Source organism: Heliangelus exortis, chromosome 5, assembly GCF_036169615.1.
Source record: "Heliangelus exortis chromosome 5, bHelExo1.hap1, whole genome shotgun sequence".
Classification (NCBI taxonomy): domain Eukaryota; kingdom Metazoa; phylum Chordata; class Aves; order Apodiformes; family Trochilidae; genus Heliangelus; species Heliangelus exortis.
The window spans coordinates 27,367,781-27,388,713 of NC_092426.1; the positions used below are offsets into that span (position 1 = coordinate 27,367,781).

General features: G+C 39.6%; 1 protein-coding gene across 3 annotated transcripts in view; it reads left to right on the forward strand.

Moving 5' to 3' along the window:
* The first annotated feature begins 4,258 nt into the window (after nucleotides 1–4,258).
* Nucleotides 4,259–20,933, forward strand: part of PRKD1 (protein kinase D1) — a 124,924-nt gene continuing 108,249 nt past the window's right edge. The window contains exon 1 of one of the 3 annotated variants that reach the window (XM_071746202.1): nucleotides 4,259–4,740. In XM_071746202.1, coding sequence (XP_071602303.1) covers nucleotides 4,552–4,740 — 189 coding nt within the window. In that variant the 5' untranslated portion in view covers nucleotides 4,259–4,551. The remainder of the gene's footprint in view (nucleotides 4,741–20,933) is intronic. The other 2 variants (XM_071746203.1, XM_071746204.1) reach the window with 2 other exon arrangements.

The following is a 20,933-nucleotide window of genomic DNA, read 5'->3' on the forward strand; positions in this document are numbered from 1 at the left end:
GATTTACTGACAGTATTGGCATCAACCATTTAGATATTAAAATGTTATTATTTTCTCATGGAGATAAGTAGCTCATCAGAAAATCCCTACAACTAACATTTGCTTCTTCTCTGCAAATATACTCTGGAGCTTATCTGTAAAAGTATTTTGCCAGTATTTCAGATATCAGCTCTATTTAACCTACCAGTTCAGCCCTTCATGTAAATTCAGTCCCAGACCCACTTTTTTCAAAACTTCCAATTTTAATGTCTTTTATTTTCCATCACAATCACTGCATTTCCTCCAAAATTTCATTCCATGGTATGTACCAATCTGCTTTTCTTTCTCTTAACTTCCTTCCCAATGGTGTCTGCTTTAGGAGTGAAGTTATGGAAGCATGCAGTCCACTTTAAACATCATTTCAGCATCTGAAAACAGCAGAAAGAAAAAGTAGATTCACTTCTGTAGAGCTGTCTTTAATAAAACATGCTTTGATGCTTAGTAAGAATGCAACAGCAAAAGCTGGAAAAGTTCACATATTTTTAACATAAACAGATTTGGCTGAATGTTCAGTGTTAACATCTAAGTCTATATAAAGAATATGTAAACCACACCTCAATGTGGTAACTACTCCTTGTAAAATCTGAGGTTTCTGCTCAATTCTGCTTGGTGGAATAGACAATACATTATCTGCATTTCTTGGATCATAATATAATGAAGGGTAATTTCTGGGAGTACTGATCCACAGCCAACAGAAAAGATATGTTGATAATGCTGTCATCCATAATGCCTTTTTTCTAAGCAGGTGGCTAGGACAGCAGCACTGTCGATAGCAATGAAAAAAACTAAACCCAGCAGAGAGCAAAATAAGTTACAGAGTATTTAGATAATTTTTTAAACTATGTCTGATAAACCTAGCATATCAACTTATTCAAATATCTCTCTAAAGCAATCACAAAATTACAAACCTCACCCTTTTAACTTGGGGGTTATATAAAAAAAATGAGATGGACTGAAAATGCCATGGAAGCACTTCTTATTCAAATTCAAATAATCTCAACAAATTGGTATAACAGCCTGGCTAAGTAGGAGTTTCTATGCAGATATGTGTAATGAAGGATGCTTGTGCAGGAAAATCAACTTCAGATATATAGAAATAGAAACAAAGTAATTACCTAACAGGAGGAGACCTGGAGCTTTTCATGGACTGTGCTCTGGATGCAAGACAATATGCCAAGAATCTGAACTGTTTGAAAAAATGGCATTGGGATGGCTGATCAAAACAGTAAGCCCAGAGGCGTGTGTGGGGCAGGAACATGGGAGATGAAGGAGACAAAAAAATGCAGGAGAATACAAAAATGGGTATTGACCTGATTCAGCAACAAAGAGTGTCTTTGCCCATGTTTACATTTGATCTGTTCTTGCAGGAGGTAAATTTTCAAGGATTAAAAGCTGCCACTGTCTTCAGCAGTGGCTTGGAGAAGACCCTCATCCACAGATTCTTGCTCTGTGTGGAACAGCCTATGGAGTCCAGCAATGTTGAACAAGTGCTAGAGATTTAAGGAACAAATGGCTTATGCCAGCTCACTATCTTCCCAGACTGATGATGCCTTCCTTCTGAGGTAGAAAAGATACACCTCTTTCAAGGGAGAAAGAAAAATTACTATCTTTACATTCTTGAATTTGTGTGAGCTGTCACAGTGAAATCTGCTAATAACAAATAGACAAAGTTATCTTCTACTCCAACCTTGAGAAACAAAAAAGTTACCACTGTGGTTAAACTCTGAGTCTGAATTTGAAAATATTAAAAAAGGTTAGCTGTCAATTCCTTTGCTTATTCATTTAATGACTAATCATCCTCATGGTTAAAATCTGAGCTTTATTTCCAGGCTCATTTTCTATCCAGCTTCCAAAGACTGCTGCTTCTTCCTTCTTTCTCTGCTTTGGTCCTATTATTTTGTCCTTACCAAAATACACTATACAATTGAGTATACTGTCAAGCAGGCTATTTTTCAAGATACTGATCCAAGAACTGGATATGAAATTCCACTATCTGTCTCACAAAACCAGTGGTAATCATCTCATAGTAAACACCTGTGTTCTATTCTCTGTGTAAATATATGAGACCAAAACTTCAGGTTGACAACTTTGACCTTAAATCTAACACCATCTATGTCAAAGAAACTGCCTTATAGAATATTCTTCATTGCTTAGGTATATCCTGCATTATTTTTTCCTAGGCACTTGATTTTATGTCTTTTAAAATTAAAACATAGGCACCATATAATTGCTTGTGTTAAAGAGTAGAAAGACAAATGGACAGCTGTCTCTTAAAAAAGGATCACGTACATCACAGATGGAGAAAAGCAGAAAGCAGTAAAAACTGCATGAAGGGGGTGATTTGTATTTCCAACAAATAGAAAAGCTATGCAAGGTAGTAGACTGAAGGAAAATAAGATAGGTAACAGTTTCAGTGGAAGAACAAGTATAAAATGCATGAGAACATACACAGACCACTATTCACTCTTCGTACTGTAGAGATACAGAGTGATCAGAAGTAACATTGCATCAACTGTACCTTGGGGAACCTGGGAAAGGTTTTCCTAATGTGATGTTACAATGACAGCGGCTGCTGACTGCCTCTTCCTGTACTCAGCCAGATGCATACACAGCCTGGCTATGATTGGCAAACTTTTTTTTTTTTTTTACAAGTTCATGTACTGCTTAATTGATCTGTACAGGTGCAGTGAATCTTAAACTTCCAGAGGTTTTCCCAGCTGTGCATGTATTCGGGCTCAACCAGGCACGCACACTCTATCAGGTCACAAGGAAGAGAACAGACTGCTGTGGACTGTCTTTTTCCCTCCCTAGACATCAGCACAATAATTCAACCATCTAGAAGGATCATGGCATAGATGACATTTTAGTCAACAGAACAGGCCAGGTTGTACTTACAATCACCTTGTGTGATTTTACTGAATCCTTTTATAAATAGTATTTGTAAATGACTGGATGAGAAGTCCTGTTCTCATCTATTCCAGTTACAAAGTTGAATTGAACATGGCTGATCAAACAACTCTGTTACAACTTCTAAAAAATACTGTGATCTTCCTTTTTCAGTGCCTGTATCTGCACAGAGGATGTGGAACTATGGATGAGACACAACCACTACCTTTCACATAGATGAAAAAACAAGCATATATGATTCTCAGCATTGCTGCTGCTACCTCTCCTCTGATTAAGAGTTGCAGAAGAGGTGTAACACAACTGATAGTAGCTAAGGTCACACACAGCTGTCATTTTTCCACTCTTTCCCTTGAAAGCAAATGTCATGCTGTGACTCATGTTGTAAAATGCTCAATTAATGTGACCCTATAATTAAATATGGCAAGGGCAGAAGAGATGGGGACAACTCACCACTCCTATTTCCATCAGAGCCATTTCTGCTTTTGCAACAGTGAGCTGTAAGGAGCACTCTGAGTGGTTGATGACACTTCACTGCATTTGTGGATCGCCTGAGCAATGAAGCAGGGATGCAGCATCTTCCAGTATGCTTTTTTTCAACAGGGGAGAAGTGGGAAACACGGTGCTCAGTAAAAAACCTACCCCTGGCTACCTGATATGCTCTGGCTTTGCATTTTCATTCGAACTTATTACAGACATTCAGGGATGGCACCTGGATCACACATGCCCTTTCTGCTACAGATCCATCGGTGGACCTCGCAGTTCTCCTGTGCTGGCTCCTGTCCCTTGTTTGTCCCCCAAAACTTACAGGAGCTGCCGGAGGACACAGCAATAGCTGGTGCCCGGAGCGGCCGGCAGAGAAGCCGGGGCCATGCCGGAGCTCCCGCTCCCCTGGCTCTTCTTTCTGTCCTCCAGGGTCACTGCCACCACCCCGCCCGGGAGAGGCCATCGTGCTGCTTGCCGGCCAGGGAAAACGCCGTCTCTCCCCAGGCTCATCTCCGAGGCGGGATGAGTGCGTTTTCGAGGTCACGGATGGGGGTGACCGGGGGAGACGGGGTTACGGACAGGACCGCTGGCTGGGCGGGGTGGGAATACCAGAGGCGGCTGAGGAGAAACCCCGCCGTGGGGGGACCAGGCGGCCCCGCGTGGGCTGAACGGCCCGGGGCCGCCGCGCCGAGGTCGGCCCCTTCCTCCTGCCGGGACGCGGCCGCCGTTTGGTGGCAGAGCGGCGCGGCACGGCACGGCCCGACCCGACCCGGCCCGACCCAGCTAGGCGGCGGGCCCGTCCCGGCGGAGGGCGCGGCCCGTCCCGCCCCCGCGCCGCTCACAGCGCCAACAGCCGGAGCGGCGGCACCACCTCGGCGGCGCTGGGCCGGGCTCCCCCCTCGCGTCTCTCTCGCCGCCTTTTCCTGTCTGCATCCTCTCCGGTCCTTCCCCCCCCCTCGCCATTTTCACCCGGGAGTTGCTCAGCGGGACTTCTCTGAAACTTCGCGGGGGAACTCGCCCGGCGCCTTCGGGGCGGCCGCAAACTTTTCACCGCGGTGCCCGCCTCTTCCCCATCGTCCCTGAACCCTCGGCTCCGGCGGCGGCTCCGGCGGGAAGTTTTCGATGAGCGCCCCTCCGCTGATCCGGCCGCCCAGCCCGCTGCCGCCGCCGGGGACAGTTGCCGGCGGCGGCGTCGCCTTCCACCTCCAGATCGGGCTGAGCCGGGAGCCGGTGCTGCTGCTGCAGGACTCCTCGGGGGACCTGAGCCTGGCGCACGTCCGGGAAATGGCTTGCTCCATCGTCGACCAGAAGGTAAGAAGAAACCCCTCAACCAGGCCCCCTCCTGCTGCCCCCCGGGCTCGCTGTCTGCGGGCGGTGTTGCTGGTTGTGAACTTCCCTCTCCCCGGAGGTTCGGCTCCGGGGCTAACGAGACCGATTGCAACTTTCCTGCGCTTCTCCTCCACCCCCCGCCGCGTTTCCCTCATCCCGGCCCCCCGCTCTTCCTCTGCCGAACCCCTCCTCCCTTCCCCGGTGCCGGAGAGGCTCCTTGCGGGATGCTCGCATGCGAGCTTGACTTTTATTTTATTGGCAGTGGATGCAATTAGCTGTACTAATAGCAGTTATTAAAAACAAACTCCAGCCGGATCTATCTGCCTGTTTTATAATTCTGCGGAAGGAGGAGGGAAAGGGTGGGGGGCAGAAACCTGTCAGCTGGGATGGCAGCGCGGCGCCCTGGGGCAGTTTGCGCATTGTCCCGGCCTCTGCTTGGAGAGGAAACTTTCCACAAAAAAAAAAAAAAGTTTCCCCCCCCCCAAAAAGGAAAAAAAAAAAAAAAGAAAAAAAAAAAAAGAAAGGCAATCAGCAACAAGGAAAAAGCAACCCCGAGAGCCCAGGATTCAAAGCGGCGCTCAGAGCTTCGCACGCCTTCCCTGCTGCCGGGCAGGCGGCGGAGCCGTCGGCGGCGCCGGGGTCGAGCGCACCTCCCCGGCCCTGATGCCGGTGGGAGGGGGCCAAGCCGCGGGGGTGGGCACTGTGCCGGGGCAGAACGGGCCGTGGGGCCGGCTGGAGCTGGGGGCCGGCCCCGGGAGTTGGCAGGTGGCCGCGGCACAGGAGAGGACGGAGCCAGCCCAGCTCTCCTTGGCGGCTGCTGGGGGCGGCGGAGGGTCCCGGCGGGAGGGCGGGCAGCGCCGGGAGGCGGCTGCGGTGGCCTCGGGAACAAAGGTGGCACCGCCCGCCGGGGTGGCTCTCACCGCTGCCTCTCTCAAGCATCGCTAGGCACAGTTGACCAGAAGTTTGGTGAAATTCCCGCAGCACACCAAAATACACCTGAACCTCCGCTTTCCTTTACTTTTACCCATTTCTGTGTTTTAACAGTCGGCTGTGCTAAAAGAAAGTTTTACTTTATCAATATTCGTACCTAAAAATAGTGATTGCACGGGTAGAGGGAAAAAAAAATTCAGGATGGTTATAATGGGAAAAGTTGGGGGGTTCCCCCCTTGGTTTTACCGAGTTAAAATAATTTCAGGTGGGGATTTTTTTTCTTTCAAAGTTGATAGCTTTGTCTGAACGTCACTAGTTAGTGGAGTTTCCTTTTCTTGAAGAGCACGTAATGTTTTCAAAATAGTATGAAATATGTGTCTTCATTTCTAAGTTTCATATTTTTCTTAGTTTAAGAAATAATTACCTGCTTTATTAAATTCAAGGCTGAAAAAAGATGTTCCTTTTGTTTATCATTACCGTATTTGCTTTGAAAGCCAGGCCAAAACTTGTTATGTGGTCATCTATATGTCAGGCACAACTTAAATACTTTTTATATTCCACCTTTTATGCTATTCTAGTAGCAGTAATGGAAACATTAAGATTGTTGCATGAGTTTATGTTTCTGTGCTTGATTAGTTTATTAATTTAATGGGTTTAATGTAAACTTCAGCTTAATCCTAAGTTTTTAACAACATACTGCTGTCTAAAGAAAACTGAACACAGTGGCTTATGCTGGAATAGTCAGATGAGTAAGTACAGGCAGAATAATTTTGAATGCTTTACTTTGTTGCAGTTTTGTGACTAATAAGAGTATTATTTAGCTGCTTCTTTGCAGACCACGCTTGAATGTGGAGTTTTTTTTTCTAGTCACTGTTTCTTAGAGTTCAAATGTCATATTTTCCACGATTGTTAAGAAGGCAGTGGCTTCAAGAATGGGAAAACTAGATGAAAGATAGGCTTTGGTTTTGTTTATTTTCCTCTTCAGGTAGCGGCTTCCACCTCTTCCACTCTGCAGATTAATTTTATGTTATTTTGTCTTCAGAATCTTTGATTTAAGCTGAAGCCTACAAGTATGTCTTTATAGATGACTAACATCATTTTGCTGAACATGACAGGATGGTTTGTGTATACAAAGTTATGCCACAAACATAGTGGCAGAGATCCTTTTTTCTAAAAACTCTTATCTGGAGAACTCTAGTATCTAGAATTGTATTGAGGAAAAGAATATAACAGTATACGGTAAAGATTTTCATTGAAATCTCTCACTATTTTCAAATTTCTTAAGGTCAGTAAAGTAGTGATGTACCCAGTGATAATTTTGTCCCAGTCTCTGCTCTGTCTGGATATGAGGATGATGGAGCATATGAGGATGAGAAAATGTGATTTTGTTTTTCTCTTTGGTAGTCTGCTAAAATCAACTCTGACTCTGTGGTGTGCTGTTTAATATTTAAGCAGTCCTCTTGTGTACAACCTCATCTTTAAGATTGTGCTGAATTCTCTTATGTATTTGTGTCAGGTGATCTGTTTATAAAGAGCCTTTTTCGTGGTAATGTGGATATACGTGAGTCAAGATACTTGTGACCCTTTTTCAGCACAGGTTTATAATGCAACTTTGTTTAATGCTTTTCAAAGTGTGCAGAGTGAAGCATATTTAGGCACGAGTAGGATGTTAATATAGAGGGTGTGTGTACATGTATAAATATTTATGTATGCATGTTTATATGTATAAACCCACCTTATTTCTGTATCCGTATATGGTGGTTTTATTTATAAATAATATATAGTAAATATGCATATATAAACCAGTTATTGCTGTGTATAATTTATAAGTTTATGTTTGGATGTAAACATGTACTTTCATACTTCTGCACTAGTGGACTTTAAACAGCATCTGAAGTACAAAGATAAGTTTTTTAAATTTTGGTAGAGAGTATAATTATGTTAATAATCTAGTGTATATGATGTGAAAAATGGAATCAGCAAAGTGCATCTTTTTCTCCATATTCCATGAGAGGCATCAGAAATTCCATCCTGAGATGGCAGTATGGAAATTTTCTTTAGAAATCTAAAGATTAAATGGTACATACCAGTTCCAGGCAAAAATTCAAACACATTTAAGTCTGTCAAGAATGGCTCTAAAGAAAAGTAAATTTTATTCCTTTGAGTTTTTGTATTTTGTTTGCCTTTCTTAAAACCAGTGGCACAAAACCCCTAAAACTTGCTCATGTGAGGTTATTTTTTCCTCAGCTGAAACAGAATTTTAGCATTTAAATGATTATGTGGTCAACAAAAATGAGGATCAGCTGCAAAATGTGTGTCAGTGTTTGACTTTTAGGCTGACTCCCCCACAAGAACAGTGGGAGGATACTGTAAAATACAGTCTTTGTTTCCTGAAGATAAATAGTTTCAATTATTGCCCTTTCTGGGTTAGCAGCACACAGTAGAACCACTCCTTCAGGGCATAAGTGTAATGCAAAGTGCACAAAGTAGGAACCTGCCATATTTTTAATTGCCTGGTATTATCATGTTAACCACAGATTTTACTATCAAAAGACAAAGGAATCTTTATACAAATTCTTATACTAATTGATACAATTGTATTTCTAAGGGGGAATTAGTTATTATTTGTATTCTTTGCTTGTTTCTTGCTGTTGTTATGCCTCAGATACTTTGTGTGGGACTACTGTATTGGCATTGCCAAGTTTTGAAACCTTCAAGTTCTCAAGTAAATATATGATGCAACCAGATGTTGGATAGGCCTTCAGCATTTGAAGGCAGGGAAGTTGCAATGAATAGAAAACAGACAAGAAATACAAGAAAGAAAGTTGGATCTGAAATAGAGGAAACAAAATTTGACCTGCATAGGCTGTCTGACCTACATAGGCTGTGTATAGTTCAGACTGATTTATAAAAGTAGCAGCGTGGCTGTTCCACTGTTTTGGGTAGTTCTGAAATTTTGCAGTAGAACCCCCCCCCACAATGTAATAAATAGAAGATAGGCCATTTTGGGAAAGGGAGAGGACAAAGAAAAAAAAAGTAAAGAAAAGGTTGTTTAAGTGGCATACTGCAGCTGGGGTCCTGTGCCCATATACATCTTTATGTAAGGTATTCAGTGTTAAATTAAAATTGTCACAAATCAAAGCTAGAGCCTTTTTAGGCCATTCCTGAAATCCTGAAATTTGGGAGCAGATATGCATCCACTTCTGCTTCTTCCTCCTTGGTGAGGGAAATCTAACTTTTAAATAAATAACATGGGAAAACAAAAACAAGTGTAGTTTTGTTTTCTCAGGCCAGAATCTCTAAACTTGTGGTCTGAGCAAAGCAGCAAATGTAGATGTGAAAATATACTTAACCTTTTCTGTGACTTTTAAGCTGCCATGGAAAACATAATGGGTTTGTTTGTATGGATGATGTGCTGCGTCTTTTTTTTTTTTTTTTTTTTTTTTTTCCTCTCTCCAAAATCTACAAACTCTCCTAACATAAACAAGAGCCTGATGGCAATGAAATAATTTCCTTTGGAGTGGGGTATGGAGTCAAGACAAATAGTATACTAGAAAGAAAAGTTGGTAGCCTCAGAATAAACAGAGAAACTGTGAGAGGTTATTACCATGCTCACCAGAACTCATATATGTTCAATCAAACACAGGGATTTAGACCTGTTCTAGAATTGTCTCATTTTGGTTGTAGTCACAGTCTTTGTATGTTCTGGAAAAGTTTTCACAGGTGCACTTTTAATCTGTTAAATTTAAGATTCTCATGGAGTCTTTAATTGGTGCACACTGGAAGCAAAATGTTAAACTCTGAAGTGAGCTGGTCTCTGCACTGAATGATTCCTTCTGCCTGTTGCAAAACCACCAATTTTAAAAATTTCATTTCAGGATCATGAGGTGCCTTGTCATTCCTCATATAAACATATTGCAACATGAAACCACTTTTCTGATTTCACTTTTATAAACTCAAGTGTGACTTTTGATGTTTACTGTTAAATCTTTTATTGGTTTTACCTTCATTGTTCTTCAACCTGGAAACTGTAAGTCAGTGAATGTAACAGTAGTTTGCAGGCTATCCAGATGAAGAAAATTGGTCTAATGCCACAAACTTATCTAGAGCATTTGAAAAATTCCTTACCAAAGATTAAAGGCTATCAAATGAATTCTCATAGCATAAGAAGTAAAGTGGCCCTTTGGATAGAGGATGGGCTTGTAAACACTTCAATTTTTAAAGCAGTTGTGTTGATATTTTGTTAGTCCTGCTGATGGCTTGCTCGGGGAATACATAATTTCCATAATGATTTTGAAAAAGTAGAAGATGAATAAGTATATGAGATGCTTCTCTGATTGCGGATAAGATGAAGCTCTGTTGCCAGAGAAAGGATGGAATTTATTAGTGAAGTTGAAACGTTTCTGAGACAGAAGTGCCCATATCAACATCTGCTCAGCCAATCTGGAATACCCAAGGTCTGACTGATCCATACAAGTCTTACTGGGCATAAACCACAGGGATGACCTGAGAACACTCAGTAAGTCCAGTCCATCCCGAAGGTGCAGCGAGTTTCCTGCTTGGATGCAGGTGATTTTAGCTGTGGATTATATGTGAAGTGCTTCGTATGTGTCAGATCCCTGTATGGAATTCTGTAGATTTCCTGACAAGTATTTTCCTATGATTTCTGTAAATCCCTCACTGACATCCAAAACTATTGGCTCTTCTCATCTAGATGTTGTTTGTTTTGTTTTGTTCTTTCTCTCTCCGTTTGAAGAAATCTGGCTGTGTGGTTACCATGTGTGTTACACTGTAGTTACCTGTGAGGAAGCAAGCATACTTCTTTAAGTATCCATATTGTCCCTTTTTGCTTCATATTTAACTAAATTTTATGTATGAACCTTTTTAGATTAAAAATACTTCCTGAATAAATGTGGTGGGTTTTTTTGTTTGTTTGTTTGGGCTTTTTTTAGTGACTATGTTAGCAATTATTTGAATTACATCTGTGGAATTTTTAAGATAGGACTATGTGGAATTAAAAAGTTACAGCTGATAAAGACAAACTCAGTATAGTGAGACTGAGAGTTACCTATCTCAGGGAACCTGAGATGAGCACATGCATTGTTTGTAGGCTTTTTTTTTTTTTTACATTACTTTTGTACAATGATACATCTTTTTGACTTTGCCCTCTGTTTGACAGGTTTATATTGACATTACGTAGTATAGCTGCAGTTACACAGATGCAGTTAAGTATATAAATAAAATCCCTCTCCCACATGTTTATGCAGAGTGTCCATGCATTCAGTTTAGCTTCCCAGTGCAGATTTCTAAACACTCTGCATCTGTTGGGAAATGTTTTGTTTCTGCCTCTGTACAGAAGTATGTGCTGCATGTTGATTTATTCTCTAGAAACATTTCATTAATCTTCTCCATACAAAAGTGTTGCTGTATTTGTGTGTCTAGTGCTAGCAAGCAGCTCATATTTGGCTCGGTCCTCTTGGAAGAGGACTTCTCTTTGGGATTGCCTTCTGGAACTGCTATGTGCTTTTTGCATAATGTCAAATTGTCAATTTTGGAATAGATTCGAAACCTGTTCTAGAAAAAACCCTACTTGTTTTATTTTTCAATGTCAGACTACAAATGTATTTTACACAGGGCTGATTGTAGAGATTCTGCTATACAGGCTGCCTGAATTTTGTTGTGTGTCGTAACTCCAAAACAATATGGATAATGTAAGAATAAATGAAAAAGTAATCCCCGTTTTGCTGAGGTATTACCTACCCCATCTTTGACAGTGATCTTCATTCTCTCCATGCTGCATTCATTGTGTTTTGCTACTTTGTGAAAGGAGATTTTTGTTGCAATGCCTCTCTATGCTTCGCTCGTGGGACCCTCACTGCAGTATGCTTGGATGCTCAACGTGAAATTCTCAGTGCTCTGCCCAGACATCACCTTTGTTTAATTTTTTTTTTTTTTTTCTTTTTTTTTTTTTTTCTTGTGGGTTTTGGAATCCCTGTGGATGTCCAGGATTTTGCAGAACAAACCAGATTGCTTCTGTAGGCTTTCAACTTCTGCTTTCCTCTTACAGGACTTTTAGTACTGCTAAACAATCTCTTGCTTTCTGGTACTTTTCTTTCCTTAAAATGTTTCTATTTGTGTAACAGTCTAAGATGATGACAGGCTTGATGTCACTTAGAAATTGTGTTTAAGAGCAAAAATAACTTGAACGTATCTGTCTTAAACTTTTAAAGGATAATCCTTAGAAGCATGGATTTCAAGTCAGCTACTTCATGAAGCAGATTTTGCTTTCTAAATCTTCAAGTTTTATGTGCTGGAGCAATATGTGAAGGTTAGAAAGGTAGTGTAGGGTATCACACTGTAATGTAGAGGTAATAGCATGGACACATTACTGTTGTGGCGAGCCTTCTCTCGGGGACATGGCTCTTCTCTGGAGCTCTCTTGCCGTCCCCCTCCTCAGGCGTCTTCATCTCTTGACTTTCTGCTTCTAGGAGCATGCCTTTTATCTTGCCCTTCAGCCCTGCCCATTTCCGGCTGGGGCAGGCCCTAATTATTGGGCACAGCTGGGCCTAAGCTCCCAGTTCATTATCGGCGACACCTGGTGACTTGTGGTTTTCTCTACACATTACAGTGATATATGCATAGACATAAAGTTATACATTTCAGTTTCTATAATTGTCTTCTACTTTAGCTTCCTCAATGTATTTGTGGGTTCTTTTCACTTGTTCCTTGTAATTCCATTTTATTCTTTAGCACATGAAAACTTGGTCAACAGGTAAGCTTTATTTCTCTCACCGTACAAAATGTGTTTTGGCATTGTAATTGTCTTTCTTAGATAGCCACAGCCTGAAGTGTGTGTCTCATCTGCAGTCAGAATCTACTCAGAAACAATGTTATAACATGAAAGCTAGAAGAGCATTGGTTATTACCAAAATCTGTAACATGTCCAGTTTTATTCTTTTTCAAGAAAGTAAGTAATATACTTAAGTAACATACTGGATCTAATTTGGATATTGGCTCTTTCCTAAAAGATAAAAAGAGGCATTTAGAAGCTTTTATTAGTGGTCATCATAAAAGGGTCTTTTCAGTGTAATTTTAAGCACAAGGTATACAAAAGTATGCAGAAAGCGTCTGTAAACTGTGACCACAGCTGCCAGCTCTAAACCTTTATCTTGTACACTCTGAAAGAACCGTATCTGAACATGTTCTGTGCAGTCTGAAAGCCTGTCCTGTTTCTTCTCTGCTCAAGTTATAAAACAATCCATCAACCTTGAAATATGTTTATTTTTTTCAAGTGTTAGAAATTGTTATTGTTAGCATCTTGTCAGTTGCAGAAGTGCAGACAAGAGGCTGCCGGGACTGGGATCAACATTCTGGCAATGAGGCAATTTGCCTGAAAGATGCTTCCCCTTAAAAACAGCAACTTTCATATTGCCTTATCTTTTTTTTTACCACCTGAGAAATCATTTTACATAAAAAAAATAGAAATTACTACTGTTTGTGGACTGTAATGGCGAACTATGCTATGGTCTTACCCTTTGCAGCACCATATGTCCTTATGTAATGTATGGAGTTCAGGCTAGGGTCCGTATTTAGAATGAAACAGTCCTGGAAGCCCTATAGATCCTTGTCACACAAAGGGTTGTTTATGCGATTTTAAACTTTTTAAACTGTAATTTTCATTCATGGGATGAGGTGAAAGAAATCTCACTGATAAGAACAATATGAGTTGTCAACTATTTTTTTCAGTCTAGCTGTAATATCTTTCATCTTTTGCTCAGGAATTCAGTCATCTTCTGTGATGGGTTTAAAGGGTTGTGTTACAGGTTTGCTGACTGTTAACATGATGGGACTGGGTGTGCTGACCATGCTATCTAGTGTTGCAAGTGCTGGTCTTATCTGTCTGAGGCCTTGATATTGCCACCTAGAATCAGCGACGTATAGGAAAATGGGAAAATAGTACATCAAAGTCAGAATTCAGTCTTTCAGGTATTTGCAGTATGTGTAAACTTCTGCATTTGTTCCGGTCCATTTATTATACTGGGACAGGCATGCAGCAAAATGCGTGGAATATTGGTAGGAAGCGATCTTGTTCCAAATCCACATAGTTTTCAGTGCAATTTTTCCCCCAGGTGCATTTTTTCAGCAAAGAGTTGGCTGTCCTACACCAAAACCAAAATGGGGGGTGGGAGGGAAGTGGAGTGAAAACTGAAGGAATTTGGTGTGAGTCTGTGTGTGGGTGGGAGGCTGGATTAAGGGAGATGATTTCCTGAACAGAGGAATCCCAAGGAATATTAAACTTTGCTGTCTGTATGTTGTCCTTCTCATACAACAGTGTGTCTGCTGGCCTGCCTGCCACAAGAGGCTTGATTAAGTCATTGCAGCAGAAAGAGTTCAGATAATCAGCTACTAGGTTGTTAGACACAAAATATGGTGAAATCAAAATCAACCAATTTGGAAAATAAATATTTGTGCTTTACATCTAGAAACATATATCTTTAGTCTGTCTTCAGTCTGGGTTTGTGATCATGTTTTTTTTTTTTTTTTTTTTTTTTTTTTTTTTTTTTTTTTTTTGTCATCTGAACTTGACCCAGAGAATGACACATTTCAAACCTACAAACAAATGCCAGTGTTCTGACTTTCAGTTCTTACACTGGATGATGATTTAATGTAGTTTAATCGTTCTTTTTCTTCCATATGAGTTCTTTTATTTGCCAGTTGTCACAGAACTGAGGAGGTTCTGAGATGTATTCTAGTGCTAAATAAATTATTGATGTAAAACAAGTTGATTCTTTAAGGGAAGTTAGAAAGGTGATAGAACTAAACTCTTCTAGCTAGTGACAGAGGGTAAACCAAAGAGAAGTGACTCCAAATTATGGTTTTAAAGTGATTCAGATTGAATATTAGGAAAAACCTGGCTAGGAGGGAGTGCAGTACTGGAAAACCCAGACAGGCTGCTGAAACTTCATCCTTCGTTTTTGTTCTTGGGTAAACAAAACCTTGTGTTGGAGATAGTCCTGTGGAAAGCAAGAAGCCAGACTAGAGAACTCCCAGAGGTTTTGGTGTTTCTGTGGCTCTCAGAGTGTGCAAGGTGTGATGTACAACGCATCTTCCTTTTCCATGGAAAGTCCCTGACATGTGTGTCCTCCCTGCAAAGAGACATAAACCAAGCACGTCTTTCTCAATTCCCTTCTCAAACAGTGTATTGTCTTCCCTCCTTGAAAAATTACACATTGTTCCACTTAAAGCAGCCTTTGCAACAGATGGGTGAACTACTTCGTTTTATCATTCCTTCCTTTCATCTCTGCACAGATTGACCCTTCTCCATTCCACAAGGACAGATAACTCAGGAGGCCACTCCCCTATATAATTCTATTTTTTTATTTGTAATCTGTGTAGATTTGAGGCCTTTAGTTCTTATTGAAAAGGCTAGTGGTTTTTATGAGCTATTTTTCCTAACCATAGGTTTCCACAAGGAATTTTTGTGCTTTTGCCCACAACTGAAATCCAATTTCTTGTAGGTTGTTTTCCAAAGATACTGCTTATAAACTGCTGGTTTTAATGCAGAACTCCATGTGTTTCAAGATGTGTTCTAATAACCACATTTATTTAGAAAAATAAGGTATTTTTTCTTTGTTAAAAAAATATCCTTCAAATCAATTCCTAATATTAAAGAGAGATTTTCTTCTTTTATCGGTGTTCTTTAGCTGTTTGTGCCCTGGAAATTTTTACAGTTTTCTAATTTTAAAGGATCCAGAAATAGTTCTCACATCATTGGAGTAAAATGTCATTGAAGTTTTAGTAGCAAAAAATACAGAAATGTCAGCATGATAAGGGGAGGTGACTTATCTTTTTGATTTTTTGTTCCATGAAACATTCTGCTTTGAAGTGTATCTCAGGGAATATTTTATTGAAGACTTTGTATCCCAGACATTTTGTTCATTGCAACAAATGCTATGTCTTTTCCTAAGTAAAGAGGATAGGAAAAGTAGAAGTTAGGAGTTTGTTTTTTTTTTTTTTTTTTCAGATTTACATTTCTTATGATTTCAACTGTTTCATAAGTGAGGAAATAATAGTTATAATAGTTAAAGCATCACTGGAAGATTTTTTTTTTTTTTTAAAGATAATTCTTAGCAGCCTGTTATTGTCAGAAAGGGGTGCAGAGTTTATCAGTCATCAGATGCTGCTGTAAACTCTTAATGTTGAGGTTGACTCAGCTTTTGGACCTGTACACCTTTTGTTTTCTAATTTAGATCTTTCAGATTCATCTGAATTCAGTGTTGACCCTGCTTGAATCAGCAGGTGACCTCCCAAGCTCATTCCATTATTAAGTAAAATATACATTTTCTGCCTAGCAGTCTAGGTTTGTGTAGTAAAATATTCTAGATTTACTTCTTCGTTTCTTAGGTAGTAGTAGTGGGGACCACAGCTTGTAGTTTAATATTAGAATCTGTTTTATCTATTTTATATCAAATTGCAAATAGTTACAGTTTCCCTTTGTGCTTTATTATGCCATTTAATATATCTTTTTCTTTTGGAAATAATACTATTTTTTAATAGTATTTTATGGATTTATATATATATACATATATTTTAAAAATATTGTTTAAACCTACAGAGGCTAGAAATAAAATTGTTCTAAGTTATTTGTATCTTCATCTTACAAAGATAGATAAGAAGGAAAAAAATTAAAATAATAAATTATATTCTCCTCTTATTTGTTAAGATAATTCTGGTTTCTGAGGTACTGTAGTATTTTCTGCTGCTTAAAGTTTTTTTGGAATTTAAAAATTCCATAGCAAATGATTTTCAGTTCAATATTTCAGAGTTGTTGTTTGACTGTATAGGGAGACATTGAATCTGGACACTTTTCAAGTGTTGGAATCTTTTTGATGCAAACATAATTCAGTTTTTCATTACTTCATCTTATAGTGATTAGGATAATTGCTCAGTATGTAAATGTTTGGGGTTTCAGAACACTTAGTTTTTCTTTTGAACTGAATATCATATATGCAGCACGTAAGCATGTATTCCATTTGTCAGTTATCTGATCCTGCTTACTGCCCAACTGCTCTGAAAGGTCAGTGGGGGAACGGGAAGAAATGACAGATGGATGGAATGGACTCCATTGAACAAAACTAGAGCTTGGTTTTCTAAGTCTAAGACTTCATATGTTCATTGTTCTGTCATCACTGCTCTCCTACCCCCTCCTTTTTTTTTTTTTTTTTTTTTTTTTTTTTTTCTTTTCTTTCTTTCCTTTTTTTTCCCTATTGGCTGGGTTCAGTTACATTTAATTGAAGACTAGAAATAGCAAAGAGAGACCTACATCTGGGTACAGCAAGGAGCCAAGTAGCCTGGCTGAAGTTAGGCTGCCCTGGAGCTCAGGCTGATTGAGTTGCAGAGGATTCATATGGGAGACAGGCCTTTCAACTGGCTTAAACACAGAAAATTTTACATCAGAATTTACAAAAAATTGTAAGAGAGATGCATTGGATATTAAGTTTTATTATTACTTGGTTAAATTAATTCAAGTCATTGTGCATCCTTAGAGTTTCTTTTGCCTTCTGGTTTGCCTCCGCAGACAAAATTAAATGAGCTGTTCATAGGTTCCCTAGTTATATGTAAATTTTAAATTATTGATTGAATATTAATAAGCTTTCCTAAATTAGTTATTTATTCTAAATTTCTTTCACCACACTTCTAGCATCTCAGGATCTGGGCTGTGACTTTTATGGGACAGGCAAATCATAATTAGCATTTTTCTTAAAAAGAAAACTAGCATTCTTTTTAAGTAAGATGACTTTTCTTGCCACTTCTCATGACAGATTGATGTGTTGGCATCTTTTTGTGTTTTTCCAACATACAGTTTTAGACAGAACAGAATTGGAGTGGTTGGGTTTTTTCTCCTCTTCTCTCTCTCTCTCTCTCTCTCTCTTTTTTTTTTTTTTTTTTTTTTTTTTTTTTTTTTTTTTTTTTTTTTTTTTGAGAAAAGAAGTCCCCCTCAATTAAGGCTCTAGGGAGACCTTACAGCAATTAAAGCTCTGGGGAGACCTTATAGCATCCTTTCAGTACCTGAAGGGAGCCTTAAAGAAATCTGGGGAGGGACTTCTTACAGGGGCATGTAATGATGGGACATGGGGGTAATGGCTTTAAACTGGAAGGGGGTAGATTTAGGTTAGACATTAGGAAGAAGTTCTTTACTGCCCAGGGAAGTTAGTTGTGGATGCTTCATCCCTGGAAGTCTTCAAAGAATTATTGGATGGGGCTTTGAGCAACCTGGTCTAGTGGAAAGTGTCCCTGTCTGTAGCAGTGAGGGTTGGATGATCTTTAAGGTTCCTTTCAACCCAAACGGTTCAGTGATTCTATGATTGTGAAAAGAAATTGTCAGTGATTTCCCACTATTCTTAATTTTTGTTGCATAATAGTGGTTTATGCAGACTTGTTAAAGTGTTGTCAGGGAATAAAGAACAGAATATAGTTAAAATGTGTGTGGAAAACATGCATGCAGTGGTAAGTTATACCACTGCATTGTAAAAGCTACGTTAACATAGATTTCTTCTGTGCTAGACTGACAGTCATTCCCAGCTTCAGATGGAGGTGTGTGCTAGGGCCATGTTCTTGGAGGCCTCAGGGATATGGCCTGTGCTTTGAGAGGTCGTTTGCACACCTCTTAGCATACTGGCCCAACAATAAATGCTTGGCATATTGATTAAATAGACTAATGCAGCCTAATAAGGAAGTGACTGATTCTGCTTAGACAAAGAATTTGAGAGGAAATTAACTGACTTTTGTAATAGTCTCAGCTTCTAAGAGGAAGTAAATGTATTCTAAATGTGCCTGTAAAATTTTCTTCTGTGTAATTTTTGCCAGTCTGCTGTAGAGGATGAAGTTAAGGTCTTTGTTAAACAAGCCTATCTGAATAAGCTAACTCAACAGTTGCTTGCCTTCCTGACCTGAGCCTCCATCTATTTCTTTAATGGTTCTTCTAGAGGTGGAGTGAGGTATCAAGAAGTGGTTCTTAGAGAAGCAGTATCAGTTGTCCTATCGTTATTATGTTTTCAAAATTCATCCTCATATTCACCATGTAACCCCCGAATCTTTTCCTGAAGAAGTGCTAGTTAACCAGTTGTCCTCCATGCTTCCTTTTCTCCAACTGTTTGTCAGTAACATATCCCTGTAAAGCTTCACATTCTTTTATCCAAGTTACTTTTCTGTTTTGAGAAGTTTTTGAATTCTAACCCTGTCTCTTAATAAACTCACTGTCCATCTCAGTTTCATATAGAATGAAAACTTGTTAAGGATTTTCTATGACCCATCATTCAGATAGTCAGTGAAATAATTTTAAAGAACTGGCCATGATCAGGTTCCCCTTTGGAACTTGGTCCTTGATCCCCTTTGGAACTCTGCATTCTTCAACATGCCCTTGCTTTATGGCAGTGCTAGTGCTCTATATGCTTGATGGTTTCCATATCAGTTTTGTCTCTGTTCTAAGACCATTTCAGATGAGTGATGTCCAATTTACTTCTAAGGAAATCATGTCAGATGATATCTGAAGATGTGTCATAGTTAAAATATGTGACTTCTGTTGCTTTAACTCTACAGCTCGTATTACCCTGTCAGAGAATTTAGATTTGATTTGTAAGTTTGTTGTCAGTGTATATAGATTGTTTGCTTCCTTACTCCTGTCTTCCATGTTCATGTAAGCAATCTCATAGTTAAGAGCCAGTACTTCTAGGATGAAAGCTGACCAGTCTGTAATTCCTGGACTCTTCCCCCTTGTTTTTACATCTAATGGTCTTCCATTAAGTCCTACCTTACTGCATTCATTTATGAATTTTCAAACACAGTTGCCAAGGGTACTAAAATTCAAAATTTGAATTGGTTTTGAACTGTTTTGTAAAATCCTAGAGGAAATTCATCAGCTATGCTTTTTTTTGGAAACATCTGTTTTGCATGAGTACGCAGATTTATTTTTCTCTGGACTGGGTTAGTTTTGTTCTGGCAATGTTTTTAATGAAACTTGATGAAGGAAAATATTAGAAAACCAAGCATTTTTGGTATCACTGATGTCCCCACAGAGTAGCAGGCAAACTTTTATGTCTAAGACTACACAACTGTGGCCAAACTATTACTTGTCATTGCTGATGCTTTTAAGTGATGCAGTCTCTCGTGCAGCTTTTTTTTTTTTTTCCAATTATTATTTGAATTTTGGGGGTGCGGGGTCTGGCCTTAGATGTTTATAGTGCTGTTCTGCATTCAGCCTTCTTAATTAGATTAAGTTTCCACTTTCCATTACGTTTTCTCACTTTTAAATGTGAGGTCAGTTGAAACCCTATGATTTGTCTGGTTCTATCTTCTAGTACACTTAACTATTTTTTCTGCAGTCTGTTTAATTTTTTAGTGGAACTAGAGATTTGGGTTCCTCCTTGGACTTCTCTCAATTTTGAGGTTACTGAGGACTGCAAGGCAGTTGCCTTGATTCTATACTTCTAAATCCTGTCTTTTCTTAGGAATGTAAAATCTTTCATGCTGTAGTTATTCTTTGCCAAACTGATTTTTACCCTTTCATTCACTTCCTTTGTATTGGTTGTATTCAGAATTTGAAGAACCTTTTACTACTTTCTCCACCTTCTAAGAATGTGTAGCAGTGAATTCCAAGAATTTGAGGGACAATTTGGTGCCTTAGTGACTAATAAAATGCAAAGAGAAAGGAACCAGGTTTTTATTTGTGCAGTCTGTTACAGATTTAGGAGCATATGCTCACATTGTGTATTTATCACCTGTGGGAGATTTGCACTAGGTGTTGGTCCTACGTGTGTACCACAGGTCTGTGAGTGATGCAGAGGAGTTTTCTGTACAGATTTGTGGACATGCACAGGGTGCATACTGCTCAAGGAGCTTCAAGAAGACAGAATTTTCTTTCTGGTATTGTAGATACTTTTTGTCTGCCTTCATATACAGTGCTCCTGTGCATGCCTTCAGCTTTGGTTCCACTGGAGGGGAAATTGTGCTAAATGCATCAGTGATGGTTTTCATTGTGTAACTCCAAGAATGGATGCAACACAATTTGCACCTGAAAGAATCCTTTCAGTAGGTCACTACCCAAGATGTGTCTCTGTCCTTCTGTACTTATCTGCTGACTATTTTGAAGACTGGTACAGCTCATTCTTAGGAGTTATATGAGGCATTTCACCAGCTCATGGTCTTAATTGTGCATTAGAACACCCGTGTTATCTGCTTCATTCTCC